The sequence below is a fragment of the Rhinatrema bivittatum genome, chromosome 1 (assembly GCF_901001135.1).
Source record: "Rhinatrema bivittatum chromosome 1, aRhiBiv1.1, whole genome shotgun sequence".
Taxonomy (NCBI): Eukaryota; Metazoa; Chordata; class Amphibia; order Gymnophiona; family Rhinatrematidae; genus Rhinatrema; species Rhinatrema bivittatum.
Window position 1 is genome coordinate 725,512,753 of NC_042615.1, and position 12,136 is coordinate 725,524,888.

At 45.3% G+C, this 12,136-nt stretch overlaps 1 protein-coding gene across 1 annotated transcript in view; it reads left to right on the plus strand.

Moving 5' to 3' along the window:
* The first annotated feature begins 517 nt into the window (after positions 1-517).
* Positions 518-12,136, plus strand: part of LOC115076154 (chondroitin sulfate proteoglycan 4-like) — a 99,364-nt gene continuing 87,745 nt past the window's right edge. Inside the window, exon 1 of the mRNA XM_029577294.1 lies at positions 518-673. Coding sequence (XP_029433154.1) covers positions 604-673 — 70 coding nt within the window. The 5' untranslated portion in view covers positions 518-603. The remainder of the gene's footprint in view (positions 674-12,136) is intronic.

Below are 12,136 nucleotides of genomic sequence, written 5' to 3' on the forward strand. Positions count from 1 at the left end.
TAGGGTTTGTACAGTGTGGCTATCCCAGGCTCCAGACATGCAGTATTGCATAGCTGGATGAAGGGCAAAGGTGGATAATGATATTATTAATATAGAAAGAAAATTGTCTCCTTGGCTGTGAGTACTGCATTGGTATAGGCATTAGTTTTTGGTTTGGGCTGTTTTAAGTTGAAATTAAAGCTGTAGTCTATTTATTTCACAGGTTGTATCATGAGGCAATAAACTTTAGATGTTAGAGAAACAACAGGTTGGAATGCTAATGGAGGAGGATCGTGAAACTGCCTGCCCATGTTATGCTCCCTAATCCAGCCCCTCTCCCTTGTCATTTTCCAAGGGCCGATGGAGGAGGTGAAATGTGGCCACAGGGGGAAAAATAGCCCTGGGAATGCTGCAGTGGAACCTCCTCGTCAGTTCAGCCTGCTGCTGGAAACTCTAGCAAAGCCATGCGTTCACCTCGAGAAATCCACCTGCACTCCTGATACAATCGCTCCCCGCCTCCTCCCGCCCGAGCTCGGCAGCCTCACGTGACCTGCGCGCGAGCGGGGCAGAAGGAATCCCACCCCGGGGCTGGCGCCGTGGGGCCCAGGCCGAGGGGGGAGAGAGATGGAGCTGTGCGGCCGGCTCTTGCTGCTTGGAGCCCTCCTCTGTGGGAGCTGGCGGTGTGTGCTCGCAGGTAGGGCTGGCGCCTGCGGATAATAGAAGCTCTTTGCACTTAGGAGAGGGGGGAAGGGGCAGAGGGAGAGGGAGGGAGACGCTGAGTTATTCTCGGCACAGCCTGGCCTCCCTGCTCTAAGCAGCTGTTGCTTTTCCTGGCTGCCCCGTCTCATTTACTGTATGGGGGAGAGAGACAGAACCTACACTGGGTCCGGAGGCGGATGATGAGAAGGGTTTGCGGATTATTAGCAGTGTAGGAGATGAATAAACAGTGATCGGACTCTTTTTGGAGCTTGCGGATGATTGCAGAGATCAGAGCTGGGTAAACCCTTGCGCTTTAAAACGAGGTTCAGCAATGGAACCCTCCCACCTTGTAACTTTTGCAGGCTTCTGGTGTTCCGTCAATCTGTACTTCTATCTTTTCGTTGTTAGTGAGGGACTTAAAAAGTTGTATATTATAGCAAAAAAAAAAAAAAGTTGTACAAACTGCCGGTTTGTTTTCTACCCCATGTTGATGCAACAGCACTTGCATTTTATAGCTTTATTTTCATTCTGTTCTCGGTTTTGATCCTCTATCACTTTTTCTAGCCTAAGGGAACAGAAACACGGCTTTTCTACAAGTAAAGAATGAATTCATTAAACCAAGCAAATCTACTCAGGCAGGATCTAATGCAGTTAAAAAATATCGGGAAACTCCAGTTCAGAGTCCAAAATTCTGAACTTATTCTGCAAAGTGAACAGAAACTTTACAGAAAAGTTCCAGGACATTTTTACTCCGCTATCAATCAAATGGCGTTGTTCTGAAGGTAGTTTTGCAATCCACAATCCACATTACAGTTTGCAGCTTGCTTAATATTTAAGAACATAAGATATGCCATACTGGTTCAGACCAAGGGTCCTTCAAGTCCAGTATCCTGTTTCCAACAGTGGCCAATCCAAGTCACAAGTACCCGGCAAGTACCCAAACATTTAATAAATCTCAAGTTACTATTGCTTATTAATTAATAGTTTATGGATTTTTCCATATCTTAACCAAACCTTTTTTAAACCAGTTGCACGAACTGCTGTAACCACATCCTTAGTCTGTAATGTCCTGTTTTCTTGTCTATACAAGCCGTAAAGCCCGTTAAAACGGGCTACATCCCTCTGTCTCTCACCTCCCCCTCATTCTCTCTCCCCTCACTCTTCACCACCCCCCTCCCCCACCCACTCCTCTCCACCCTCCCTCTCCTCTCACTCAGTCCCCCCTCTCCCTCACTCCCTCCCACTCAGTCCCCCCCTCTCCCTCCCTCCCACTCACTCAGTCCCCCTCTCCCTCCCACTCACTCAGTCCCCCTCTCCCTCCCACTCACTCAGTCCCCCTCTCCCTCCCACTCACTCAGTCCCCCTCCCCCTCTCCCTCCCTCCCTCCCTTCACCCACCTCCATTTCCTCCCGGCGCCGTAAGCGCGACTTCCCGCAACCCTCACCCGGCTCCATTAACTCCTCCCGCTCCTGCCGGCAGATCTCGGGGGGGGTCACTCCCGCGCGCGCGGCAGTGACCCCCCCGAGATCTGCCGGCAGATCTGGGGAGGAGAAGTAGCGGCACCGCGCGCGCGCGGTGCCGCTACTTCTCCTCCCGCTCCTGCCGGCAGATCTCGGTGGGGGGGGCGCGGGAGTGACACCCCCCCCCCCCCGAGATCTGCCGGCAGATCTGGGGAGGAGAAGCAGCGGCACCGCGCGCGCGCGCGGCGCCGCTGCTTCTCCTCCCGCTCCTGCGGCCCCACCGCCATTTTTTTTTTCTGATCGACATCCTTGCCCGCACATGCGCAGTAGAGCTGCGCTCTACTGCGCATTTGCGGGCCGTCGGTCACAGGCCATTTATAAGGTAGATGCAGTCCTGGGGTAGCCAGAACTGAATTTCTGGGGTGAGGGGGCAAGATTAACATAGATGGGCATTATGTTAGGGGGGTCCCTGATCTTTTACCCCAGGGGTGCTCAAATTGATCCTTGGGCAGCCCCATTCCCTAGCCTGTCATTTTTCCAGGATATCCCTAATGAATATGCATGAGAAATATTTGCATACATAGGAGATAGTGCATGTAAATAAATCTCATGCTTGCTTATGTACTGAGGGACAGATGCAAAAAGAAGCACATTAAAGTGGGCACTGGTATTGAGCGCTAGTTTTCCTAATGCACGCACAGCCACCTCTCTTGGGCATCCAGTGCAATGTTAAAATGAGCTGCTGCGTTGAAAAGGACACGCTATGGAAAAATTGTGCGCCCCTAGTGTTCAGATACATGGGACGCCCAGGAGACATGGCTGTGTGCCCGCACCTGCATCAGGTGCCCACACCTGCAACGGGCACTAATATGAGCGCCTGTTTCTTCAGACCTTGTTGCTTAGATCCAGACCAGCACCAATGGCTGACCTGACCAAAGATCCCTCCCCAACCCTAAGGTCTGGCCCAATGGTCTAAGCGGTCTGGGTCAGACCCAGGGGGTGCTGTATCTGAAATGGTGCATTTGGAAGGTCTATGTCTTAAAGCAAAGCTTGCCATGCTCCAAATCCCCCCTCAGCAGTAAGTGAAGGACACTTAATATTAATCTATTCGCCCCTTCACTTACTGCCGATTGATCCATGCACTGTCACTTGTCAGTGAAAGGACCAATCCCCTTCTGAAAGGGGATCCACTTTTTACATACATGGGCTACATTAGTGCCGAACAACCTGCGATAGGTTTAGCGCCCCTTATTGCATCGGCCTGTTAGTTACATTAAGGATATTCTGAAAACTTGACTGGCTAGAGGGGGGAGAGGCCCTAGGACCGGTTTGAGCACCCCTGCTTTACCCTATCCTGTGTGGGTCTTCACTCCAGGAGAGAGGGGGTGCCAGCTTGGCCATTTGGCTAGGGCCTACGGTGTTTAAGGGGCCTACTTTTGTTGGGCAAAAGTTAAAAAAAAAAAGCAGCTAAATATATCTATTTCTAGCATGTATAAATAAAAATTTCAATTGTAATTGAAGAATTTGCTAACAAAAAAGCTCGTAAAGCCTTCTTAAAGAAATAAAAATTATTTGGGAAATTTAGAAAACGATTTCTCTTATTAAGTATCATATCAGAACCTTACATAGGGGCCTACTTTTCTTAGCTGGCACGGACCTAATTCCTGCTCTTTCCGGCCCTGTGGGTCTTCATGGTAATGGCTACAAAACCTTTTAATTTCTGGCAAAACTCTATGTTCTGTCTTTTCACACTCCTTGCTCCTGCTGTTTCTCACTTTCCTTCTGTGGTTATGGCAGCTACATTATGCAAGCTGCTGAAGATCCATTATGTAAATAGGCTTCCACCCATGCTGGGCATTCCCTAACTTTTAAGGTACTGAAAGGAGGGGGATAATTACCTGCAAAAGTAAACAGAACAATTTTGATGGCCTCAAATCTTTACAGGACCAGCCCAAAGGCAGGGTTGTTTCTCTGTTCAAGTAAAGCCTCCTTAAAAATGCAGGGGATTATGCATTGGCAGTGATTCCGGTGCCTCCAGGCTCTCTAACTGTTGCACTTTTAAAGGCTGATTCAGATGTGACATGAGAGGGCAGAAGCTCAACTGGAGCTACATCTCTGATATGCACACGCATCCCCCTCAGCCACTAACCTGCCTCCCTGCTCTCTAAAGTCCCTCACTCTCAATACATGCATCAGCTCAGCCCCTTTTGTTCCCTATCCATTGAAGCCCTGCTCCAATAACAGCATAGTGTAGAAGATCTCCAATCCTGAAGTCTAAGACATCCATATCTGGTGCTTAGTGTGATCTGGAGCTGAGTGAATGTGTGTGTGAATGGGTAATGTGGATGTTTTCTGTCTCAGTGAGTGAAAAGCATGAGGATTGTTTGTGAGTGGGGTTGTGTTCCTGAGTGGGGGATTGCCAGTTCGCTGGGGTATGGGTATGTATCTCTGTGAGTGTGGGTGTGTGTTTCAGTGAGTGGGAGATGGGAGGATTCTTTGTGTGGGTGCCTGTGGGGGAGGGGTGAATGGCAGGGTGGTGTGTTTGTGGTATGCTCTCTGTTTCTCTCTCACCCCTTTCCTTCTTTCCCTCACTCTCACTTCCTTTTCCTCCTCTTTCCCCTTCCTTGGAGCTGAGTGAATGTGTATATGTGGATATTTGTGTCTCAGTGACTGGCAAGCAAGGGGGGGGGGGGGGAAGGTATGTGTATGTCTGTGTGAGTCTGGTTATGTGTTCAACCGTCTGCTCTTGGATGGGGGTGTGTGTGAGTGTGGAATGTGTGCTTGTGTGTGTCTCTGATAGTGGATGTGGATGTGTGTGTGAGTTCCTCTATGTGGAAAGGCTAAAGAAGTTAGGGCTGGTCAGCTTGGAGAAGAGACAGCTGAGGGGGGATTTGATAGAGGTTTTTAAAAATCATGAGAGGACTAGAACAGGTAAATGTGAACTGATTATTTACTCTTTCGGATAATAGAAGGACTAGGGAGCATTCCATGAAGTTAGCAAGTAGCACATTTAAAACTAATCAGAGAAAATTCTTTTTCACTCAATGTACAATTAAGCTTTGGAATTTGTTGCCAGAGGATGTGGTTAGTGCGGTTAGTGTAGCTGGGTTTAAAAAAAGGTTTGGATAAGTTATTGGAGGAGAAGTCCATTAACTGCCATTAATCAAGTTGACTTAGGGAATGGCCTCTGCTATTACTGGCATCAGTAGCATGGGATCTACTTAGTGTTTGGGTACTTGCCAGATACTTGTAGCCTGGATTGGCCACTGTTGGAAACAGAATGCTGGCCTTGATGGACCCTTAGTCTGACCCAGCATGGCAATTTCTTATGTTCTTATGTATTTCTATGAGTGTGGGTGTATTTGTGGCAACTCCCCCCCCCCCCCCCAATACACGTGTGCTTTCTCTGCCTCTCTCCAATTTTCCTCCTCTTTCATTTCCTCTGCCCTCTCCTCCTCTTAGTCATGCTTTCTACATCCTCCTCATCGCTCCCCTCTCCACTCTCCCTTTCCCTCCCATCCCCTCCTCTTCCCTCTCCTCTCCCCCCTTCTCTCCAACACATACCTCCTTCCCATACTCCCTTCCCTTCTGCTCAGTTCCTCTTTCCTCCAGGCTTCTTTCCTTACCATCACCCCGCCAGAGCTTCCTCTTCTGCTAGTGGGGGATGGGGATCCACCAGCATTGCCATGTGCTGCCGCCATGTGGGACTTATTCTCCTGCTGGCGAGAGGCGGAGCCCTGGCCAGCCTTGCATTTCTGCACCACGCCAGACATCCTCTTGTAATGCCCGCTGGGTATGCTCAAAGGCAAACATTACAACAGAACCCGGTGAATGACTGACTTGCCTATTATAGTATTGATTTTGTGTATTTCTGTTTGTTAGCCTACTTTCTGAAAGAAAAAAAATGCTTATAGGGACATAGAACATGGTGGGAAATAATGAGCATGTGGCCCATCCAGTCTGCCCATGCACATCTCCTCTTGCTCAGTTTTGTCAGGTTTTATGAGATCAGTGCGTGTCTCCTGCTCCCCGCCCCCATAACCTTTTTGTTTGGTGTCCTTTTGACACCTAATTCCAGGAAATGTCTGGGGTGGAGAGAATGTGTGAGGACTCCACCAGAAGTGTTTTTAATCAGGATCCACCCTTATAGATTTGGATTTTAAATTGAATTGCTTCCTTTCCAAGACCAATCTCAAGGCAAGTTATGCTCAGGTACAGTAGGCATTTCCCTGACCCAGGGAGTTTACAATCTAACATAAGGAAACAGAGGGTGAAGTGACTTTACCCGAGGTCACCACGAGCACCAGTGGGAGAAGCAGGATTTGTACCCTGTCTTCCCTGTTCTCTCTCTCTCTCTGCTGCTCTAACTAGAGGCCAGGCCTCCACTCATGTGCTGACTATGAAAGTGTACATCCCAGAAAGCATTCTTCTTTAATTCTGGGTGGAACGTCTTATTTTTTACTAGTAAGTGTTTGCTATAGGAAATGTCGACACAGTTGTTTAGACCTGCTTGGTTGGACTCAGGAAACTAAAAAGAATATTGTTAAAAATTACTTTTTTTTTTTTTGTATGGGGTTTTTCAATACCTGAATGCAATCCGTTTTGGTATGTCACAAAGGATGTAATACAAAAAATATTTTTAATTGTAAGTGTTCATGGATTGAGCAAAATACTGAATTCACAAACTAGCTAGCTCAAGGGGGTTAGAGATTAGTTTGATGTTGGCAGACAAGCACCTTGCTAGTTTTGTTTTGAATCTATGTCAGAAATCAAAACATTCATTGTGGCCTGATGGGAAGGCCCGGTGATACCACTGTACACTGCGCTGTACCTGGATTAGATTACTGGGCCAGGTTTTCCGCTCTCTGGGCAGGCTGTGAGTTCTATTGAGGCAGTGCGGCTCCTGCTTACCAAACAAACTGGTATGTTCCCGATTCAGAAGTGCTGGATTAATTAATAGTTCAGCCAGGAAAGTATCCGAGTTCTTGTCTGAGGAGGAAGGAGCTGGCTCTGTGTATTGCAGATCCTGATCCCCCTGATTTGAAGAGTTGCAAGCATATTTTCAGAAGTGAGTGCCACAGGGGCCATGCATGGCATCGTTAAGGGGTGAATATCACCAGTGAAAGTGGATTAACCAGGCTCAGCAGAGGTTAAGTAACCTGTATCAAATGTATCTTCAGCACAGGATTCAAGAATTGTTAAAGTGTCATCTAACTCCCCAGCTGCCCATGGAACTTTGCTGTCATGTTTAAGTGTGAAACATTATGGTGATTTGGACTCCAAACTGAAGAGCTCTATGTTGTCTAATGCTTCTCTCACACATGGGAAGTCCTTCATTGTCCATGAGAGGGAGAAGCACCTGGCTCCATCCCTCAGATGGCAAAGCTTCAGAAGTTGGCGAGAAGACAGGTCACAGCACTGGTGACAATGCCTAATGGCCAGAGTTAGCGTCCATATTAGTCAGGTTTTGGAGGAAGTCAAGGATTGTGGCCCTCAGCTGAGGATTTTGCTGCGATGGTTGGATTGAGTTGGAGCAAGGGTGTGTGTGTATGTGTGTGTGATATGAAAAGAGGGGAAAACCCCCTGAGTAGCTGTGAATGAAGGCGCATGGAGACATAGCCCAAAAGAGGCCTGTTCCGATGGAGTTGGAAGCACAGAGGAGCAGGAGGAAACTACAAGGCCAAATGCACTTCCCCCCTCATCCTGAGCCTGTGCCCTGTAGGCTGCTGTCCACTGACATGGTTTTGTCTGTCTTTCTGTGCTATAGGCAGGTCGTCAGGACAAAATTTCAGTCTTTATTTGTTTTAATGACTGCCCTTTCCTATGGATGCAGAGTTAAGCTATCAGAAATTCACTGGAATTATTAGTTTTGAGTGTTCTTACATCTTTAAAGATATTTTTCACAGTTTGAACAGGGGGACAAAATGAGCCACAGTCAAATGAAGAGAGATGGGAGGGATTCTCTGAACGATGAATCCAATGAATGTTTATATTTGAGAGAGGAATAGCAAATGGAAAAAATGGAAATCCCTTTCAGATTTCTGCCTGTGGTATTAGGTGCAATTTTAAAGCTGTCCCCTGTGGGGGGGCTTTGCACCAAGTTTTAAAAAGATAATGTGTGCATACTTTCACTTTGAAATGTACCGCAGGTTAAAGGTACCATGATGGACTTTTGCCTCTGCTTTATTTGCAGGCTGATTTTTTTTCTATGGAAAATTCATGCAGACTTGAAAATATAATTAGTGCGCATTATTTTCCCATCCCCTTAAACACACCCAGAGAATACCTCCCTTATATGCGGCTAAAAATACTTTTATCCATATTAAGGGAGGGCAGTTTTTGGACGGCTAGTTTATGTGCACTAAATAGCATTGAAAAGTGCCTTTTTATATATTTCAAGTTGAATTTTTATGAACTGGGTGAATAAAAAACTAACAGGGAAATAATTACTTGAATTGTCAGATGCTTGACAGCAGTGAGTGAAAAATAGTTTCCGATTTAATGGAAATGTCAGATAAATTGAACAAATGCACACTGTCCCAGATGACTGATTGCTAGAATCCACATGGCTAATTAGCTACAGTTATTATTTCAAGTCCAACTGCTGACATCTAGGTTTTATTAAACCGGTTCTATATAGGAAGTGTACAACTGAGAAGGAAAAGGCAGCTGTTTCTGATTCTATTAGGTTCACTTATAATGCAAATTAAGTTTTTAGGGTGTTCAGAAATCTTTTGGGTCAGGGATGGCCAACTCCGGTCCTCGAGAGCCACAAACAGGCCTGGATTTCAGGATATCTACAATTCAATGGAAGCAGTGCATGCAAATCTATCTCATGCATATTCACTGTGGATATCCTGAAAACCAGGCCTGTTTGTGGCTCTCGAGTTCCAGAGTTGGCTACCCTTGTTTTGGGTGATAGTATTAAGTCAGTCAACCAGGTGATTCGATTATTAGAAATGTAGATAGCAGGGTGGCTGGTGGACGTGAGGACCGCCTGGTAACTTGCCTGCCTGGTGCGAAGGTGGCAGACCTCATGCGTCACCTAGATAGGATTATAGACAGTGCTGGGGAGGAGCCAGCTGTCGTGGTACATGTGGGTACCAACGACATAGGAAAATGTGGGAGAGAGGTTCTGGAAGCCAAATTTAGGATTTTAGGTAGAAAGCTGAAATCCAGAACCTCTAGGGTGGCATTCTCTGAAATGCTTCGTTCCAAGTCAGGTCCCCAGAGGCAGGCAGAGCTTCAGAATTTCAATGCGTGGATGAGACAATGGTGCAGGGAAGAGGGATTCAGCTTTGTAAGGAACTGGGAAAACTTTTGGGGAAAGGGGAGACTTTTCCGAAAGGATGGGCTCCACCTTAACCAGAGTGGAACCAAGCTGCTGGCACTAACTTTCAAAAAGGAGAGAGAGCAGCTTTTAAACTAGAACAAGGGGGAAAGCCGACAGTCACTCAGCAGTGCATGGTTCAGAGAAATGTATCCTTGAAGGATACTAATGAAACAGGAGAGTTAGGGCATCCCAACAGAGAGGTTCCATTAAAAGCAAACATAGTTCATATGCCTATATGTAAAAAATCACCAAAGCTAATGATTTCCGAATTATCCCAAACAATTGAAAAGCAGGTTGTTAAAACAAGCAAAAACCACACTTTGAAATGTCTCTATGCCAATACCAGAAGTCTAAGAACTAAGATGGGAGAGTTAGAGTGTATAGCAGCAAATGATGAGATTGACATAATTGGCATCACAGAGACTTGGTGGAAGGAGGATAACCAATGGGACAGTGCTATATCAGGGTACAAATTATATCGCAATGATAGGGAGGATCAACTTGGTGGGGGTGCGGCACTTTATGTCCAGGAGGGTATAGAGTCCAACAGGATAAAGATCATACAAGAGAGTAAATGCTCAGTAGAATCTATATGGGTAGAAATCCCATGTGTGTTGGGTAAGAGTATAGTGATAGGAGTATACTACTGTCCACCTGGACAAAATGGTCAGACAGATGATGAAATGCTATGAGAAATCAGGGAAGCAAACCAATTTGGCAGTGCAATGATAATGGGGGATTTCAATTACCAAACAAACAAAGCAAAGTGCTGCACTACAAATAATCCAAAAACACAAAGTGCAGAGCATAGAACTTTTAGTCCCGATCAAAAGTAATTCCAATCATTTCATGAAAGAATAAATTCAAAAATTTTTTTATTGCGGCAACTCCACTGCATAAGTTCAACAAAGCACACAATTTTCAAGGTGCCCCAACACGGAACCGTGTTTCGCCGTAGGCTGCATCGGGGGGACCAACAGGAATTCAGTCAAATCTGCAATGTTAAAATAATTTACAAATCAGGACAACAACTAATGGACTAACGCCGATGTAGAATTTAAACAGTAAAATTGAACATACCTTGGTGCAGTATTCAAAAGGTAACAGGGAGTGCATTTACCCTTAGCACGGCCAGGCATTTTAAAGGCAGAATTTAGGCGTTAGTCCATTAGTTGTTGTCCTGATTTGTAAATTATTTTAACATTGCAGATTTGACTGAATTCCTGTTGGTCCCCCCGATGCAGCCTTTGGCGAAACACGGTTCCGTGTTGGGGCACCTTGAAAATTGTGTGCTTTGTTGAACTTATGCAGTGGAGTTGCCGCAATAAAAATTTTTTTGAATTTATTCTTTCATGAAATGATTGGAATTACTTTTGATCGGGACTAAAAGTTCTATGCTCTGCACTTTGTGTTTTTGGATTTCAATTACCCCAATATTGACTGGGTAAATGTAACATCAAGACTTGCTAGAGATAAAGTTCCTGGATGTAATAAATGATTGCTTCATGGAGCAATTGGTTCAGGAACCAACAAGAGAGGGAGCTATTTTAGATTTAATTCTTTGTGGAACACAAGATTTAATGAGAGAAGTAACGGTGGTGGGGCCACTTGGCAACAGTGATCATAACATGATCAAATTTAAACTAATAACTGGAAGGGGGACAATAAGTAAATCTGCAGCTCTAACACTAAATTTTAAAAAGGGAAACTTTGATAAAATGAGGAAAATAGTTAGAAAAAACTGAAAGGTGCAGCTGCAAAAGTTAAAAGTGTTCAACAGGCTTGGACATTGTTTAAAAATACAATCCTAGAGGCACAGTCCATATGTATTCCGCGCATTAAGAAAGGTGGAAGGAGGGCAAAACGATTACCGTCATGGTTAAAAGGTGAGGTGAAAGAGGCTATTTTAGCCAAAAAAAATCCTTCAAAAATTGGAAGAAGGATCCATCTGAAGAAAATAGGATAAAACATAAGCATTGTCAAGGTAAGTGTAAAACATTGATAAGACAGGCAAAGAGAGAATTTGAAATGAAGTTGGTCATAGAGGCAAAAACTCATAATAAAAACTTTTTAAAATATATCCAAAGCAAGAAACCTGGGAGGGAGTCGGTTGGACCATTAGATGACAGAGGGGTTAAAGGGGCTCTTAGGGAAGATAAGGCCATTGCAGAAAAACTAAATGAATTCTTTGCCTCTGTGTTTACTGATGAGGATGTTGGGGAGATACCAGTTCCGGAGATGGTTTTCAGGGGTGATGAGTCAGACGAACTGAACGAAATCACTGTGAACCTGGAAGATGTAGTAGGCCAGATTGACAAACTAAAGAGTAGCAAATCACCTGGACCGGATGGTATGCATCCTAGGGTTCTGAAGGAACTCAAAAATGAAATTTCTCATCTGTTAGTTAAAATTTGTAACCTATCATTAAAATCATCCATTGTACCTGAAGACTGGAGTGTGGCCAATGTAACCCCAATATTTAAAAAAGGCTCCAGGGGCGATCCAGGTAACTATAGACCAGTGAGCCTGACTTCAGTGCCGGGAAAAATAGTGGAAACTATTCTCAAGATCAAAATCGTAGAGCATATAGAAAGACATGATTTAATGGGACACAGTCAACATGGATTTACCCAAGGGAAGTCTTGCCTAACAAATCTGCTTCATT